The 19947-nt window shown below is 41.2% G+C and overlaps 1 protein-coding gene across 1 annotated transcript in view; it reads right to left on the reverse strand.

Moving 5' to 3' along the window:
- Nucleotides 1-19947, reverse strand: part of FMN2 (formin 2) — a 332811-nt gene that overhangs the window by 165256 nt on the left and 147608 nt on the right. The window contains 1 exon segment of the mRNA XM_023519245.1: nt 17897-17984. Coding sequence (XP_023375013.1) covers nt 17897-17984 — 88 coding nt within the window.

Consider the following 19947-nt stretch of genomic DNA (forward strand, 5'->3'; position numbering starts at 1 on the left):
ATGACCTGAATTAACTCATGCTTTTTGACTACTTTTGTAAAATATTTAAAAAATGAAAAAAAAAATCTAACACTGACAAAATATTGATCACAATCCCCTTGGAACAATTTCACATTTATGCACATCAACATGTAGCTAAGATGTGCAAAAATGTGATTCACGGGTGTCCAAGTCTGTTGAGTCCTATTTTGTTCTTTGTTCAATTAAGGAAAGTTTTTCATTTTTTCCTTTTGATATATATATATATATATACATATATACATATATATATATATATCAGTGTGTAAGTATTAATTTAATGTTTCATCATGGAGGGCGGTGGTTCTCAACCTTCCTAATGCCTCGGCCCTTTAATACAGTTCCTGTGGGTGGCGACCCATGGGTTTGAGAACCACTAATGTAGGGGGATGAAGGATTAGTTAAAAATGGGGAGAAGTTTCAGATATTAGGATTTGTCTGATGTGCTTTTAATGAATAAAAGGTTACTTATGGGTAGAAGAGAAACTTTTTAATTTTTTAATGGATCATAGCTGTGTGCATTAATACTATCATGGGGTACACTGCGTTGTTTCTATATACAATTTGAAATACTTTCATCCAACTGGTTAAAAGCCTTCATGTCATTTTCTTAGTTGTTGTTTTAAGACATTTATAGTCTACATTTAGGAAACTTTACCTCCTTCATGTTTACATAGAAGGAGCTGGAAAATACTCTTCTTAGCAAAGTATCTCAAAAATGGAAGAAAAAGTATCCAATGTACTCAGCCCTAGTACGAAACTAAGTTATAGCTACCCTAGGAAAACTATAACCCAATTTTAGAGGAGAAACTTTTCGAAGGTGAGATGAAACTGCCTCGGTTCAATTCTCTCAGTCACATTTTTGAGCTTTAATTAAACGTCCGCAGGTGACGAGTGGATGGAGAGATGACTGTGGGAGGAAGTTTTCTCCTTCTGTCCACTAGACTCCCCTCACACATTCTACTCTCCAGAGTTCAGGAACTACCCCACAGTGCCTAGGTGATGCCTTGACAAAGGAGACTACCCATTCTGTTTCTTTCAACCCCTGTCTTCCTTCATTAGTTTAAAAACCCAGTGACTTTTAGCATTTCTGCCACTGCCAACGCTCCACAGATGGTGATTTAACTGCACAAGATATATCTGTCCTCTTATCACGGTGTTGGGAGATTTTTTTTCAATTAAAGAAAACTGTTTTTATTGTCAGAGCTTCCAGAACTCCCTTGATCACTGACAATATGTGCAGATAGTAAAAAACAAACAAACAAACAAACAAACAAACAGAATGGGCTTCACTGTTCAGAAACGCTTCCGATGGGAGCCCCTGATTGGAGCAAGGTTTGAACTGACCTCGGGCACCGTGAACTTGCAGCGTCGAGACGCTCACTCTGCACTGATACTTCCAACTCTCTTCTCCCCACCTGCCCAACTAGATAAAAATTATAGCTCCAGCTCATACTGCTCTATGAATACTAAATGCTTCTTCAAGATTCCATCCAAAAAAATGGACCAAAATTTGGAACTTTCTCTGCAGTCCCAAACCTATGGGCTGGAAGGACCAGGAGCCTCTTTCTGCCTTTACAGAGACTTGTCAGTGTCTTTTCCTTGGCTGCTTTTGTACATAAATAATCCGATGAGAATCAAATCGTTAAAAAGCAAAGCAGATTTCAAACGTCACAATTCCCGCACATAAAGAAGCTTTTGCATTTTTTTTTTTGGTTTATATAGAGTCAATCTAAATATATCTGTGTGAGAAAAAATGGGTGCCAGTAGCTAAAATGCTTTGCCAAAGCACTTAAAAATTTAATCTCAACTGAAAATACGATCCCTATAGTTTAAGAAGTTCAATTTCGCGGTGAGCTGGGACGCCAGCGCACTCTACCCCGGGGCGATAGCTTGAGACTCTGTCTCAAAAAAAGAAGCAGTAGCAGCAATTTCCTATTAATAAATTTCCTAGGGACTGTCACCTCTCCTCTATAACCCACTCTTCCAGCTGAGGCGATAGGAGAGTAAGTGTATTTGTCCTCATCTCCAGGCTACCACAAAGGAAAACTCACCCTGTCTTATAAAATTCCTTTTTGGCACAAAATGAATGAGTTAAAATTGAGCCTAGAAGTTTAGGAGCCTTGCTCCTAAAATTGAGCCCCAGACTTGATTATATTTGAACACTTGAAGCTTTTCACTAAGTGTTCTGAAATCACTACTCGAGAGTATTACAAACGCTAGAAAAGTGACATAATGTCTTTGTGACACCCAGACCTGGTGCGACGTGCATGAAATGACAGGAATAAGGGACTCCAAAGATCACGGCCAAGATGACGACTGACCTCCACTGCTGATTCTAACCGCTCAGCTACAGTGAGGCCAGGAGGCCCCACACGCAGTTACACAGCTGTGAATTAAACTCTAAAAAGCAGGCACTGAACAAAAAATGTTAAGGATGGGAAGTGAAGTGGGAATGAGTGTTCATCAGGTCACTGATGAGTAAATTAGAAATAAATAATTCATCTCCAATGTGCAAACTGTATGTTTCTAGAACTATCCTAAACATTTCAAACATTTCAAAAAATATCAAAGCCTATTTAATTGAATATCAGAGTTTTACTCAAGATGCACAGAATTTTTTTTTAATTTATTACTTAACAAGCATCTAATATTTCAAAAGCCTTGACTCAGATAAATAAGGTAATGTTAGCAGACCCAGGTACTAACTCAGATAAATAAGGTAACAGGTGAGGCACAAGCTTGATAAAACACATCCTCTTCCTCCATTTATTAAAAAAATAAAAGGCTTAATAACAGAACTGCATTCGAATATAGCAGTCCAAGAGTTTGGAAGCTAAGAAGTCTAAAGTTTAAACAGATTGATCATATATTGTAAAAGGAAAAGTACTAAGACTAAAAGAAGTGTATATGGGCAGCGCCTGTGGCTCAGTGAGTACGGCACTGTCCCCATATACCGAGGGTGGCGGGTTCAAACTTGGCCCCACCCAAACTGTAACAAAAATATAGCCTGGTATTATGGCAGGTGCCTGTAGTCCCAGCTACTCAAGAGGCTGAGGCAGGAGAATCACCTAAGCCCAAGAGCTGAAGGTTGCTGTCAGCTGTGAGGCCACAGCACTCTACCAAGGGTGACAAACTGAGACTCTGTCTCTTAAAAAAAAAAAAAAGTGTATATGTTTCCAAAAGAAATAATTAATATATCAATTAATTAATCCCATCAATCCCACAGATAGCTCAATTTGTATTCTCTTCCAAATGGCTGCTAAGAAAAATTCTCAATGTTACATGCAACAGCCCACCAGAATGGCAATCTGATTTTCTATTTACGTGAAAATATTTCAAATTTATATTTACACGAATGTCAGCAAATCAAGGAAGCTTTGGCTGTTTATATTTTTAACAGAACATTTAATAAAATCAACTGCTCCATGGAAACGATCTAAATTCACATCCTGATTTTAATACGGCTTCCAATTATCTACCCTAAAACTCAATTTCCCAGGGGAACTAGTGTTAAGTTTGATGAGCAATTGAGGAAACTGTGGGCATTCTGTCTCCTCCCCAAGAGCTACTGAAAACCTATACTATCTTCAATACAGAATACACCTCTCTTTGCCCTCCACTTTCCAATTAATCTCACTCCTAACCCATGTAGGCTATCCTGCGATGGTAGACTGAGTCAGGGTGTAATCTCAGAATGTTGTAAACATTTACTGTTTGTGGAAAATTGAGCAGCCCAGTGTAGCCGGTGCCATGGAGACCATGATGGCAAATGGAGTCTCTTGTGGAAAAGAAAGGAAAATAGTGATGTATACCCCAGAAAATAATTACTTCTCCACCAACAACGTTAATTGTGCGTTCTCCTTTTGCTGAGGTGCAACTAAGGATTCCTATGAGGATCTCAGTTGATTGACTCATCTTAAGCACAAAATTATCCTCTACACAACCCCCTAGGTGGGGCCACACTTTTCTCTTGTTAGTCTCACCGAGACGCAGCCTCCACTGGCCTCCTCCCCATTAGATGGTCCCACCTCTTTTCCCTACATCCTAACACAGTTGTTCTCAACCTTCCGAATGCCGCAACCCTTTAATACAGTTCCTCTGGGTCACAGGTTGAGAACCGCTATCCTAACACACATGAACCATGCACTGTTATTTATTTCCTCTCTTAGACCCCAATCTTTTCTGCCTCCCACAAAGAATCATACTCTCATACCCCAAATCTCAGCACTTGTTAAACCTTCTCTTCACCTACCGCTGTGCTGGCATCCCACACAGCTGAGCATCCCCGCGGGGGACAAAAGTCACCCATCAAATCAGGGCTCCTAACCTCAAGAAGGCCCTTCACTGCTACCCGGCAATCATATCATAATTCCGTAGCCAGTCACTCTGCTTCTCTGGGGAACAGCGCTGTCTCCTGTCATCTCCAAACATCCCCTCGACCTCCTGTTTCCCAGAGGACCTCATTTCTTCTTGCACTGAGCAAAGGGAAACAATTAAAAGAGAACCCCTGGGTGCTGCTCCCAGCACTTCTGCTCACCTGGCTCCACTGTGCTGCACTTCCTCACCCTTCTTGAGCTCCTATGCATGAACTTGGCTGCGCCCTACCTAAGGCCACCCACCCCACTCAAGAACCTCATTCAAACAATGACCCCTCTCTCCCGTACACTCAATTCTCCCATTCCTAAGGGAATCATATGCATAGCTGATTAACATGCTAGACTTTCTCTCCACTTAAGAATCCTCTTCCACCCCAGTTCCTTCAAGTTCATGCTCCTCATCTCAGGAACAAGTCTATACTTGAATCATCAAATCACTCTCTTCTGTTTTGCTCATAACTAAACAATATCGGGCCTCCATCTAACTGCACTTGTCAAGGTCTCCAATAGCCACCACCTAATTGGACTGAATGGAAATTCCTAAGTGAACTAATCACTCTCTCTTTCTTGAAAAACTATCTTCTCTTGGTTTTCCTCCTACTCCCCTATCAGCTTGCTCTCTTCCCCTTCACCTATTCCGTGACTTAAATGGCATCAAGATGCTGATAATCTCATCTTGCGTCACCAGCCTGACCCTCATCTTGACTCAATCTGAAATTATACTCCAGGTGTCTGAACCCTGTACTCCACTCAAATTTAACGTGTCCCAAATGGAATTCCTGATCTAGTCCTCCCAGACCTGCTCTTTCTGCCACTTTCCTCATCATTAAATGCAAATACAACCTTTCATTAACTCAGACCGATAATCCTGGAGTCCTCTCCTTTCCCTGGAGTCTGTGACAGCAAATCCTGTCACCTCTCCCCTCAGGACACAGCAAGAACCTGACTGTCCTGACACACCTCCCCAGCCACCACTCTGGGCCAGGCCACCAGCATCATGCATCTATGAGTTGCTGTGACCATCTCCTCACTGGTTCTGCCTCCCTCCCGCGCCCTTATCTTCTGCACTGCAGAACATTCCTAGAAGACAGAAAACAGACCAACCATTCCTCTGCCTGTACCCTCTATTACTATTTCATCTTTCCTGGAGTAAAAGCCAAAATCCTTAAGAAGTCCAAAAGGCCATCCACGATCTGTCCCTCCAGTTATTCACCTAAAACCTATCTCCAACTTCCCTCCCTGATGAGTCCTCTCTCCACCCCCAGGTGACCACACACTGGTCCTTTAATGTGCCCGGACATTATCACCTCAGGATCTTTGTCCCCAGCATGTTCGTGCACAGATACTTACAGGGGCACTTTGCTTGTGCCCTTCAGATGTCACCGTCCCCCAGGCTTTGCCTGACGTCTCCCTCACCGCTCATTCTGTGCCCTGTTTCCATTCTCTTCTCTTTGTTTCTCTCATGGTAGTTACCTCCATGTAGCAAATACCTTGCTATTTAAAAAAATATATATATTTTCCTCTACTGAAATATAAGTTCCACACAGCCACAAATTTGTCTCTTTCTCCTTTATTTTTTATTTATATTTATTTATTTGCAGTTTTTGGCTGAGGCCAGGTTTGAACCCGCCACTTCCGGTATACAGGGCCAGCGCCCTACTCCTTTGAGCCACACACACCGCCCTTTTTTTTATTTTTTTAACCAGACAGGGTCTTGTCCCCCGGGTTAGAGTGCAGGTGTGGAATCATAGCTCATTGCAGCCTCAAAGTTCTGAGCTCAAGTGATCCTCCCACCTCACCTTTCCCAAGTAGTTCCCAAGTAGGTGGCACTACAGGCGTGTATCACCATGCCCAATTAATATTTATTTATTTTTTGAGACTGGCACTATGTTGTCCAGACTGGTCTTAAACTCCTGGCCTCAAGTGATCCTCCTGTCTTGACCTCCTAAAGTGCTGAGATTATAGGCATGAGCCACTGCACCCAACCCATTTTTGCCTCTTTGTCTTTATTTCTGTATCCCAATGCCAGCAATGGAGCTTGGCACAAAGTAGACAGTTGCTATTTGAGAGACTGAATGATGAAACCTTGGGAGAAATCAAGGCAGCAGGAAGGAATGAACAAATCAGTCTCCGTGGTGTTTTAAGGTCAATGCTGACAACTTTCTTGGTCGGAAGAACATGGGCTAGAGAGTACAACGGCAAAATCAGCCACTCTAAGCATAATGCGCCCTAACGTTCATAAGTAGGTATTTTACTAAGGTGATCACAGGCTTTGACTGAATGAATTTTCCTCCTTATCTCTCTGACTGGTACAGAAGTTGGTCATTCAGGGAAACCCTCCACTCTCCAGCTTTCTCTGGCCAAGCACACCAGAATCCCAAAACATAGAGTATATAATAGGTAAAGGTAACAGAAGAAATTGCAAAGGAAATCCTCTAATATATCCATCAAGTGACCTCCTTGTCCCCTGCCCAGCATTCTCTTCCTCAGCATTTCTGTCCCCTCTGCTCCTCCCGTCCCCCATCCCCTCCACACACACGGTGTATGAACACGAGCTATAGGGCATAGCAGTAGAGTGCTACATACAGCCACGAAAGCCAAAGAGTCACGGTTCAGTTGCCAACCATGGAGGGAAAAAGTACCACACACCACTTTTCCAGTTTAAGCCACTTCCCTGAGAGTTCTCTGAGTTTCCCTGAGATTTAGAGCCCATACCTGGATTCAGACTGACTGTGCTTAAACTGTAGCCCCACTGTGTGCTGATTAAGGTTCTTTTGCTACTCTATTCCTCAGTATTTCATCCCAAAGTTGGGGATAATGACATCAGCCACTGACCTACTTGTTGCAGGCAAAAGGCTATAGGTGTTCACTGTTCTTATCAGCAGTTGTCTATCTATAACTTTAGAATTGTACAAAAATAGCATAAGAATCTTACAGATAATTCAGATTAATATCTCACTCAATTCAGAAAGTATCTTTACAACTTCATTCATAAGGACTTCATGCTGTTTTCAACAATGATAGAGAACCCTCCTCTGGGGGGCCACCATTTCCTCATATGAATCTATAATGGCTTAAATAAGGGGAAAATTCATTCCTATACAATCTACCATGGGAGTCACGAAGTTCACATGGGAAACTAGGAAGAGTGTTTTTTCCTTTGTAAGCCTTTCTGTACAACTTGCTTTCTTAATCATGTGTAAATAATAATTTGATTTCAATGTTTAACTAATTTTAAAATTCCATATTTGGCTGAAAAGGCACAAAGTTAGTGGAGGTCTTATTGTGTTCAAAGCTGCCCATGAGACAGGATGCAAAATAGTGGCTCGGCACCTGTGGCTCAAGCGGCTAAAGCGCCAGCCACATACACCTAAGGTGGCGGGTTCAAATCCAGCCTGGGCCAGCCAAACAATGATGGCTGCAACTAAAACAAAAATAGCCAGGCATTGTGGTGGGCACCTGTGGTCCCAGCTACTTGGGAGGCTGAGGCAGGAGACTCACTTAAGCCCAGGAACTGGAGGTTGCTGTGAGCTGTGCCGCCCAAGCCCTCTCCCCAAAATGACAGCTTGAGACTCTTTTTCAAAAAAAAAAAAAAAAGCAAGATAGTGAACAGGGTGAGATGTCAACACTGTGGCCTGCCAGGAAGTAACATGCAATCACATGATCATGGGGTTGGAACCATTTTATCTGATGTCTCAGCACACGGAGAAGTGCTGTGATTATAGTTCTAGGATGTACCTCGTAGGAAAAGCACACATATGGCTCAAAAATGGAAAGCTGGAATAACTAAGAAGGTGCCTGGAAGGCTATGTTGACCAGTTTGATGAAAATATTTCAAATTGTATATAAAACCAGCATCTTGTACCCCATGACTGCATTAACATACACAGCTATGATTTAATAAAAAAAAAAAACAAAGAATGGAAAGCTGGAAAGTGCCAACTAGTAGTACCTCCATTACTCTCAGATCCTCGCTTCATCTAACTAAATAAAGAAAGCGAGAAAGTCACACATTGTGGCTACGTTGGGGTGCTGGCTAGAGAAGTGCTTGTCGGAATGCACAGAATGTTTCAGAAGCCGATCGTGATATACAAGCATCTCTCTAGTTGTCAAAGGGGTTTCCCCTCCTCTCAAAACACCAGTCCACACCCCACCCCGCTCAAGGACTGTGGAAAAGGAATGTGTTGTCAAAAACCACACCTTTAACACAAAGTGGCATGAGGGTCAACATTAATGTGATTAATTATGGTCTCACACCAAGTGCTCTCCCTGTACTCAGATTTAGACTCAGCCTCTGCCCTCACGTGGTAACACGCAGTTCCTTCAACAATCACCCAGTGACTGTAAAGAACAGATGCACCATTATATGGAAATGCCCTAAGTGGCAGTGGGCTGTCCCCAGCTTCACAGAGTTATCCTTCCCATGGGGGTAGGGGGTCAGGAGGTTGGCAAAAATCAACATACAAACAAATGCTGATACATAATGCAGATAACAAGTGTAATAGGGGAAAAGAATAACCATATCCTAAGCTCACAGTTCCAGTCTAACCCCAGACATTGTGCTCCTTCTTCCCACAAAAGCATAATCGTCAAAGTCCAACGATGGAACAGCCTCATAAAAAGGTAAGCTAAGTTCAACTCAGGGTTTTTGCTGGAACTTGTAATAAAAGGCTTATAATTCATTTTGTCTTGATGTAATAATCTATGTGTGACTTCAGATGATATATGAGGTCTTTCTTTTATTAAAAAAAATAAAAACTCTAGGTAATGAACTTATATTCTAAATTAAAACATATTTGATATTCAATTTCGGAAAGTAGGTTTTAATGAAAGTATACCATCTCGCGTGTACCTTTTTCCACTACAAGGCTACAATTGATGAAAAGGTTCCCTAGGCTCACTGGAGCCCACTTTCTTCTCAAATTTCTTCTAAGCAACTTTACATTTCAATGAAAACCATTCAATAAATCTCCCCATAGCATTTACTACCTTTTTAATGTCTCAATAAACATAATAAACAGGTCTTAAAATTCTATATCCCATGTGAGGGAAACACTGAAAATAAAGGTAAAAAAAAGGGGTATGAAGCAATTTCTAAGCAAGCCTTGTATACCTGAATTTCATAAAGTAACCAGCCACTGAAAAACCTGGTGGGAAAAAAACAACATGGCCAACATGGAGCCCAATTTTTGAGAATATTACAAAAATAAACAATGGATTGCAGATAAATGTTCTTACAGTAATTAATAGGCAAGCGAAAAAGCTTGGGTCTCCAAGAGTGAAACTGAACTCTATAGAAAGGACCTGGAGTTTGTAATCTACAACTTGTTTAGTAGAAAATTGCATAAAAAAAAAAAAAGAAGAAAAATTGCATAAGAAAAACATGATTCCCTGGCAGCACAGCAGGCTAAAAGAACTGTTAGAGGTGTAGGCTGTCCAAATACAGGTAAAGAGAATCACCATTAAAAAGATCCTTTAGGCTCCGTGCCTGTGGCTCAAGTGGCTAAGGTGCCAGCCACATACACCTGAGCTGCCAGGTTCAAATCCAGCCTGGGCCGGCCAAACAACAACAGCTGCAACCAAAAAATAGCCAGGCATTGTGGCAGGCACCTATAGTCCCAGCTACTTGTGAGGCAGAGGCAGGAGAATTGCTTGAGCCCAGGAGTTGGAGGTTGCTATGAGCTGTGATGCCACAGCACTCTACCGAGGGCAAGAGCTTGAGACTTTGTCTCAAAAAGAGAAAAAAGATCCTTCAAAGTTCATAGGAAAGGGTATTTCCAGGCTTTTAAGGATGTGTTCTTATACTTTATATATTTACTTATTTACTTATCATATCTATTACCTCAAACATTTATCATTGCTTTGTGGAATTTAATATTCCCTTGTTTAGCTATTTTAGAATATGCAATGCATTATTATTAGCTATGGTCCCTTGCTGTCCAAAAAAACACCAAAACTTTTGCCTCCTAGCTAAAACTTCATACCCATGAACCAATATACCCCCTTTCCTCCATCTCCCTCAATTCCCCACCCAGGCTCTGATAACCACCACTCTACTTTCTAATCGTATAACTTTGATGTTTTTGGATTCCACATATGAGGGAGATCATACACTATTAATCTCCTTGTGTCTGCTTATTTTACTTAACAGAATGTCCTCTAAATTCATCCGTATTATTGCAAAATGACACAATTTTGAGGCTGGTTAGTGTTCCACCATATATATATAGATACACCACATACTTTAATCCAATCATGTGTTGATGGACACTTGTTTCCATATTTTGGCTCTTGTGAATGAGTCTGCAATCAGCATGGGAATGCAGACATCCCTTCAACATACTGATTTCAACTGGTCTGGGCATATGCCTGATGGGGGGATTGTTAGATGATAAGGTAATTCAACTTTCAGTTTTCTTTAAGAACCTCCATCCTGCTTTCCAAGATGGCGGAATTAATTTATATGCCTGCCAATAGTACACGAATTCCTGTTTCTTCACATCCTTGTCCCTCTCCTTTGTTCCATGGGCAAAGATTTACGGTAGAGCCTGTCCATCATAAAGAAAGAAGGAATGAAACCCAAATCTTTAAGTTCTCTTACTGGCTGACCTACATTTCAAACACCTTCTAAACCTATAGACATAGCCCATTTCCTAAGAAATACAGGAAGAAGAGGAGAAATAGCTTTGTTGGGTGTTTAGTATAGGTGTGGATGTGTTTGTTTACAGGTAAGAACTCATTGAACAGCCCTTTGTAGTAAGGAGGAAACTGGGGATCCTGTTCCTGGTGAGGGTCCTCTTGCTATAATTCCATTTCATGTGGTGCAAACATCATATACTTCCATGAAGCAGAGACCCAGAAGGTGCAGCTCACTATACAGGTAGTGCACATGGCATGGCCTGCTGCTCCCAAGCTAGCTGCGTGGCCTGTCACTGCACTGAACACTGCAGGCATCTTGACAGTGCGGTAAGTTGTACATCAAGATGTATCGAAATGCAGAAAAATGTAGCACGTTGGATGACAGTGACAACAGGTGGGCGGGACTTTTCAGCTCCATTATCACCTTATGAGACTATCATCACGTATGTGGTCTGTCATTAAACCAAAACGCTGTTATGGGACACTTACCTATTTCATTCATCTCAGCATGGTTCAATTAAAAATAAGTAGCTCCATTAGTAATTTCCATGGAAGTTAAGTTTCCTCATTTAAGTCTCAGATGTGAAAAAATTCACAACTTCATTTCTTGAAACAACAGAATCGCTAGGACTGGAAAGTTTGCATAAACGGACACGATGCAATGAATGGTTTGCTATATTCACATTCTCTGGTGTTTTAATACCTCTAAAAATGAAACAACTGGTAGCCAAAAGCATGATGCTCTTTTGCTGGTTTTGTTTTTGCTGTTATACTGCACAGAAAACACTGAGACTGAAGCAGAAGCAGGAACTGGGTGCCTTGTCTGCCCTGTGGAGGTAAAGAACTAGGCAGGCTTAATCCATAAAGCCTCAATTCCCTCCACTATAAAGTTAGAAATTAACTTCCCTCCTCCGGACCGTTATATAAAACCATGAATAAAAACATAATAGTAGAGCGAGGAGGGGAGAAGAAAAGCAAATTTTAAGCTCATACTTATTTTCATCTCTTCGCTTACTAAAAATATATTTGATTGTGAAACATCTTAGAATATATATCCTGTTTACCAACAGCAATTATTTTTTGGTACCTGCTACTTTAGATATTTCACTCCCGGACGATTTTTAGGATAAGGCTTCTCAGCTTTAAGCCCTTTTGAAGAAAATCAATGACAGAGCACAAGAACAGGAGCACGACTCAGCTCCACTGAGGAGTTGTAAATCATACTGAGATTTCACCAGAATTTCTGAGTTAAACCTAAAAGCATGTGTAGTGCCCTTATAAGGTACCCTTAATCATGTATTTTCAAAAAAAGGGTGATTGAGAAATCAGTTATTGGGATTAGAGATTAAAGAATAATCACAAGAAAGTTACATGAAGGCTATGTTAACCAGTTTGATGGAAGTGTCTTGGATTGTTTGTGAAAACACCACACTGTACCCCCAAAGTGCATCAATGTACACAGTTACCATTCAATAAAAAAATAAATAAATAAAAAAGAATAATCACAATTACATCAACCGAGGCAATTGTATATCTCATATAAAATACACGATTTTCATAAATAATGTTTAAAACAAGATAGAAATTTCACCAAAGACATAATCTAGCATTTTTGTGCAGGGGCCCACAATTCCAGTTAACTATAGATGAGGCAGACATAAAAGATTAGAAGGAACCAGAGTCATTAATACCTTAGGGCCGGCCATCCCTGTAGGATATTGAAATTTATATGGGTGGAATCACGAAATATACACAGCAGAACCTCCATAGTTGACCACCTCCCTACACACTGACCACCTCCTTAAGTTGCCCTAATTTTCACAGACTGGACATGTACCACATGTATGTATCATTACAGCAGGCCTAGCTCCTTATGCTGACCACCTCCATATGTTGACCAGTTTGTTACAGTCCTTTGGGAAATTTACAGACGTTCTACTATATTAGGTATTCCTCATTACAATATTTATAATCTAGTTTAAAATATGTTTGCAGAAGGAATCCAACAGTTGGTATGAGCCAGTTAAAGCTTCAACTTTATGCATCATCCAAGGTCCTAACCTCAGAGATGGTTGACCAGTAGTGTGCAAGAAAGATAATGATCTAGAAGCGGTTAGTGTAAGCAGCCCAGCACTCCCTAGCTACAACAACAGAGGATGCTTATAACTACCGTGTTGCCCCGAAAATAAGACCTACCCCCAAAATAAGCCCTAGCAGGATTTCTATGCATTTGTTAAACAGAAGCCCTACCCCATAAGACCTAGTGATGGGCATGGCCATGCAGCATATCTGCATAGCCACGTCATGCATTTTGGCTCGAGTGGTTAGGAAGACTGGAATTCCTTTTATCTGCCACAGCTCCTTTCTCTGAGCCATTCGCACTTGCGTGGGTGCACGTGTGGTAACCGCAGTCACAGGCATCCTAGTGTGAACGGCTAGGGGAAAGGAGTTCATGCATCACTAGCGCCAGCCCCACCAACAAGGTCAGCTCCCCCTGTCAGGTTCCAGAAGAAGATGACTTAACTGTATTTGAATAAATGTAGATTGTTGTGTTGTACTTAATAAAAATAAGACATTCCCTGAAAATAAGCCCTAGTGTGTCTTCTTGAGAAAAAATAAATACAAGACAGTGTCTTATTTTCGGGGAAAACATGGTAGCACACTATTGTCTGCAATGGGCTTTAACTGGTGAAATTATAAAGGACAAGAACCCAGAGGATCTTTAAGGGGGCCCCTAGAAGCTAAAGGGTAGTGAGTTGAGTCCCTGGCCAAGGTGGGTTTCTAGTTGCCAGTGAAGACTATAAAGGAAAGAGATTCCTACCTCTGTGATGTGTTTGCATCTGTCTGGGGTAAACCTTTCAGAGAAGATCACGGTAAGAGCACCTGTTAAGAGAACTAGACAACTTCAAGTGCACAAAGCAGACTTTTCAAACTATTTTGTTCCTGCTGGCCAATAAATAGATTATTTGTGTCAGAGGGAGGATTAGATCTGAAGTTGTTTCAGTTACACCTGGTAGAAGCTTGGCCATATTACCAGCATACCTGTAAAGTCTCCACTATACACTTGTTATCCAGGCAAGGCTATTACCAGCGTCCCCTTCTACTCTCAGACATACCCCAGTTAGGATGAGAAATTACATGGATACTCCACATAGTAGCAAGACTGGAGCAGGGGAGGGTTAGAGAGATAAAGCCAAGCCATATAGAATTTAAAAAATTTTGTAGCTCCTTATTATCTACCAAAATGAACTTAAGATCTGTGAATAGCATATTGACCCCTGAGAATGGTACCTGTGGCTCAAAAGGGTAGGGCGCCAGTCCCATATGCTGGAAGTGGCGGGTTCAAACCCAGCCCCTGCCAAAAAAAAAAGCATATTGACCCCTGAAATACGGTCTAAATGTATAAAATTTTTCAAACTGTTTTCACAAAACTAAACCACCCTTACAAAGCTGTAAGATACTCACATAATGCCAACTTAGAGGAATAGCAGGCCAAATTATTAGAATCAACTCTCCCACTAACAGCTGAAGATTCTGGATAAAACGTATTTGTAAAATATTGTAAAGGGGTAAACAATCTGACCCGATAGTAAGGAATTAGTTTGCTAGACAAATGGAAGGGGAGAATCCAGAGAAGGCAGCCAGCTCAGAAACTGCTTCTGCCCCAGGCTATTTGCCTACCCTAATAAATCTGAATTTCTACTGACAGCTTCACGGGGCTAGAAGCCAAATATCAAAGCCCAGAGCCCATTCAATATACAGATCATAGACCCTCCCCACAATAAACTGGGACTCAAAAGGCCATGCAAACTCAGGGAAACCCAGCTAGATAGTAGACAAGAAGGTGACACTGCCTGAAGGGACCCCCAGTTTGAGGCCATCTCAAACTCATAGTGCCCCCACACCCTAGCAAAAAAGGGGGGCAAATCCCCTCTGCCAGGCACCTCCATCATAGACTTTAAATTATTCCAATCCACAGAGTGGGATTTTTCAGAGCTATCACGTCCTAACTGCTGGTCAGTTTAGAAGTTACCAGATTGATTGACTATTACATTCTGGCAGCTCAGCCTGCCATGGTAAGTTTCACACACTCGCACACAGAGTTCATTACTTGGGGATGCCGCACTTAAATCGGTCACGTTAATAAACCCAGTCAAGAACCTGACCTCTTCTCTCCTATTTTTTGATGGTATGCTTTGCTGAGGACTCTCTGCATCTGCTATAATGGGAAATACAGAGACCACAACCAGACCTTTGACAAGCAGAATTCAAACCTTATGCGCACTAATTACTCTAATAGGGCACGTTAAAATAGAAAGGTCACAAAGTAAATTCAAGGCTAGAGGAAAGTGGAGAAGCAGAGCAAATGATCCTTGCTAAAATTCTACCAATACTACACAGACTTTGTTTTAGAGAAACCAACGCTCGTCATAGGAAAAGCACAGTCTTAGAGAAGCCACACATCTGAATGAACATGAGAAAAAAAAAAGTCTGGTAACTGAAGAGGCTCTGGTGCAAGTTCAGGGTGTTCTGTTAACAAGCTGTGTTGAGAAGGAAGCCGGACCACTAACAGGACCTGGTTTGCTCTTGTACAAAATGACTCTGGAGGTCTGGATAAATTTTGCGGCCACGTCTATATCCCAAATCAACGATGTTTATGCTTCTGTGGATTTCTCAGTGGAGGCATAGCCTCGGAGAAGTCAAGTTTATTCTAGAGGCCACAAGTGATTCACACATGTAAATCATGGTTCCAGATGATAAACAGACAGAACAGGGTCACAGCCACACAAGGGCACCACGGCTCACCTCTTTGGATTTGGAAGGCAACCTTTTTTTTTCTTAATTTCTTAGAAGACCATGTATAGGGTTTCAAAGAAACCCAAGCAATCACTTTACATCCTAACGGGATTAAGTTGATGCATAATTCTGTACGGCCCTTCAACTACTGACGTTCAGACCATGTTATTGTTAGCGTTGCATGTTAAGTGAGCGAATTTTCAATGAACTCTCACTGGCTTTACCACAGACGCAGATGTCAAGAGGACTCCTTTGTTCACAAGGTTCTCGTTATTAACTCAACCCGGGTTGAAAATCTGACTGAAGGAAAGGACCATATCATTATTTTCAGATTTTGCTCTCTGACTCAACGGGGCTCCATCTGCCAGCTTCAGAAAACACCAACTCCTTCTTGGCGCCGGCCTTGGCGTTCCCTTCCATGACTACGGACCCAAACGTTTCAGCTTGAGGACGTTTCCTCACCATCAAAACAATTTAATAAAAACTTCAATTGTGATTAAGAGTTACTCATCAATGGACAGGGCATTCCAAGCTCATGCTATTTGTGAATTATTCCACATGATATTTTAAGCCTAACACATAGAACCGACATTCATAGAGGGGTAAGCAAGAAAGCCAGTTAAACGCTTTCCTGATTTAGAAGGTCTGTGTTACACTTAAAACCATATTTCTTTAACAGGTAACCTGGCATTCTGCTGATAATTCAAGATGCTTCAATCTATTCTAAGGTGCTGGGCAGCTGACAGGGCATTCCGAATATAAATTTAATTCTCCTATTCACCTTTGGGCACTCTCTCTCAGCATAAATGTGACTGGAGGATATGGCAGTGGGCAAGAATAATTTGAAATCATCTTTGATGGTTATTAGGAAAAACAATGCAATCCCTCTAAGTTTAGAGAAGCCCAGGGTTTACATGAGAGTTGGCACAATAGAGGACCAGTTTTTCACCATAGCTGGTTATGTATAATCAATCTGCTTTGGTCACTCTTTGGGCATCTCCAAGTACCTTAGAAGAGGAAGATGAAGAGGGCACATCCTGAGTCCCACCCAATGTTTTAAAAACATCAGGAACCGTTACTTAGCCTCCTGAGAAGTTTTGTTTTCATTTCATCACTAAATATGACAATATAGTTCATTACGTGACATCACTCATCCTAAGAACCTTCTGAAAACAACTGAAACAGGCTTCCCTGAAACTCTCAAGCTGGCTGAGGCTGATCTGATAAGTTTATTCCTTCTCCTTTATATTAGCTTATCAAACACTTGAGACTCGAGGCTCAATCAATTTTTTTTTCTCCTGAGAACTATCTTCTCCAGGCATATTTGGTGTCAGAAGCACCACGCTATTGGGCTTTTACTAGTGTTTATCGGTATCTCTTTGAGCATGGCGTCCAGAAACAGAGACTTCAGATATGGTCTCTTTGCAGTGTACAGTGGGCCTAGTGCTTCCTATCATATGAAAATTAAATATTTATTAATTGGACTGAATGTTTTCTGCCTTTCCCATAATGTATATGTATTACAATTCTAACCCCCAATGTGATGGCATTAGAGGTAGAATGTTTGGGACATTATTAGATCACAAGGATAGAACTCTCATGGATAGGATTAGTGCCCTTATAAGAGAGACCCAAGAGAGCGCACTTGCCTTCTTTCCACCACCTGAGGATACCAGGAGAAGATGGGAGTCTACCAGAGGGCTCTAACCAGAACCCAAACATGCTGGAACCCCAGTCCTGGACTTCCAGTGCTAGAACAATGAGAAATAAGTTTCTGTTGTGGCTAAGCCATCCAACATAGGGGACTTTGCTATAGAAGCCTTAACAAGGATAATGTGCCATGAAAAGTGGGCTCTTCCCAAGGTACAGAAATAACAGAATAGCCAAGTTAATAGTAACCTTTTCAGAAACAATCATGGAAGAAAGTTTGATAGCACATTCAAGAAATATACCGATCTCAATACATAGAAACCCTAAGCCTGAAATAATTTTACCACCAAGCATCATCTCCTTCAGCCTAAATTTTAACAGTCAACAGGTGGAATTTTTATTTTCACACTTACCATGTTGTATGTCTTTCATATCTAAATGAAGACTAGACATTAATATTCCAACCGCTTGTGATCTTTTGTTGCTTAACAACTTGACAACCTAATCAATCAAGGAAGGAAAAGAGGAAAACATTAATTTGAATTTCAATAAGCTTAATAACACAGACTTTAAATCTCTAAATGAAGAACAAATTAAGAGAAAAGACCTTGCATCATTAAAGTACTCCAAACCTTTTACTTAATGTTTCAAGAGAGCTTTGGGGTGGGTTTAATATCTCAAATCTCCCAAATCAACAATTTTCCCCCAGTACTGATCATCAGCCTCAAAGATATATTCTTTACCAGTCTTTTAAGAATCTGATCTATGTCAACACGGGAAATTCCTAACAGTGTAGAAAGCAAGTTTGGTCTCCATGAAATAATGATTACAGTTGATCATTTGCAGCCTCCAATTCGGGACATGTTCCTTAAACCACAGGTTAACAATTGAAGGGCAAAATGAAAATACACACATAGAGAATCTGCTAGACCACATCACTTGTACCATGAAACAGAAAATACGCTTTTATTTGGGTCACTTAGAAACCTTACTGTTTTATTGGCAGTTCCTGCCTCTCTGCATTTGACCCATGTTTTGTAGAGAACTTTCAACTAATGGACAGAGGAATACAAGCATCACATTGAAAGGGCTACATCAGCTCAATGTCAAGTCTGAATTTATAGTGAGTCTTGAAAAGTTAGTGCATTCAATCCCATGGGCAGGTGTCCTAAAACAGAGGCAGGCGGACTGCTACACAACCGGCATGTTTTAACCATGTTTTCTGGGTGACAAAGTGCACTAAGAGATTCTGCTTGTGAATCTCCTATCCCAGGTCTTGACCCTGTGGCTGGCAGTAATTTCTATATACTCTCAGTGTTTTCTTTTAAATCTGTTTAGAAAAACATTGGAGGAGGAAAAGAAAAACAAATTATGCTCAAATGACCAGAAGTGACAGCTGCCTTAACAGCTATCACATTTGTTACCTTGTCTTCCTTTTTGGTTTAAATTGGCTCAATCAGGAAACTAATAAAATAATCACACCCAGCTGTCACACAAAGTCACAGGGTAAGACAATATTCCGAACAGCAATATCAGCATTCTTGGTTGCCCAGCAGGGATGGGGGTGGAGAATGAAACAAAAGACTTACAGAAGGACCAGCCACGAAACCTCCCTGGTCATCTCTGAACAGTTCCAAGAAGCACTACTTTCTCCAAGGAGGAAAACAACATAGACCTTTTGATTCTACATGGACTCTTTAAAGATCTTATTAATTTTCACTTAGAAAAACTTGGTTAAAACTTGAGTATTAACCCACTAGTACAGCAAAGTATTTATATCAATAGCATTATCCTCTTCAGAGCTGAAAAAACAGAAATTTAATGTAGGAGAAGGAGTCGGTGAGTACTCTTGTCCTGAAAACCATTTCTAATTTTAGACTAATGCAGTTTGGGCCCATTCATGCTGACTGATCATCTGGTTCCTCAATGCAGTGGACACATTTGAATCCATAGATCCTTTGAACTCCCCAGAGTGTTGACATATTGACCACGCCCTTAGACAAACTCTCACCGCCAGGGCTCTTGCCCTGCCTTCTTGATCCTTCTGAAGCTGAATCACTCTCATTTCCAGAGTTCTATTCTCTGAACCTCACTCTCCTTATTTGTGACCTGTCGTGTCTCCCAGGTGGAGCTGCACGCTTACATCTTCAACTTGGCGGTCTCCTGCTTTCCTGAAAGTTATCTCCACTTACCGTGTTTCCCTGAAAATAAGACACTGTCTTTTTTTTTTTCTCAAGACAACACACTAGAGTTTACTTTCAGGGGATGGTTTATTTTTATTAAGTATAATACAACAATCTACATTTATTCAAATACAGTTAAGTCATCTTCTTCTGGAACCTGACAGGAGAAGCCAACCTTGTTGGTGGGGCTGGTGCTAGTGATGCGTGAACTCCTTTCCCCTAGCCGTTCGCACCTGCGAAATAGGATGCCTGTGACCACGGTTACCACCTGTGCACCCGCA

This window comes from Otolemur garnettii, unplaced genomic scaffold, assembly GCF_000181295.1.
Source record: "Otolemur garnettii isolate 467f Iridium unplaced genomic scaffold, OtoGar3 scaffold00165, whole genome shotgun sequence".
Lineage (NCBI taxonomy): Eukaryota > Metazoa > Chordata > Mammalia > Primates > Galagidae > Otolemur > Otolemur garnettii.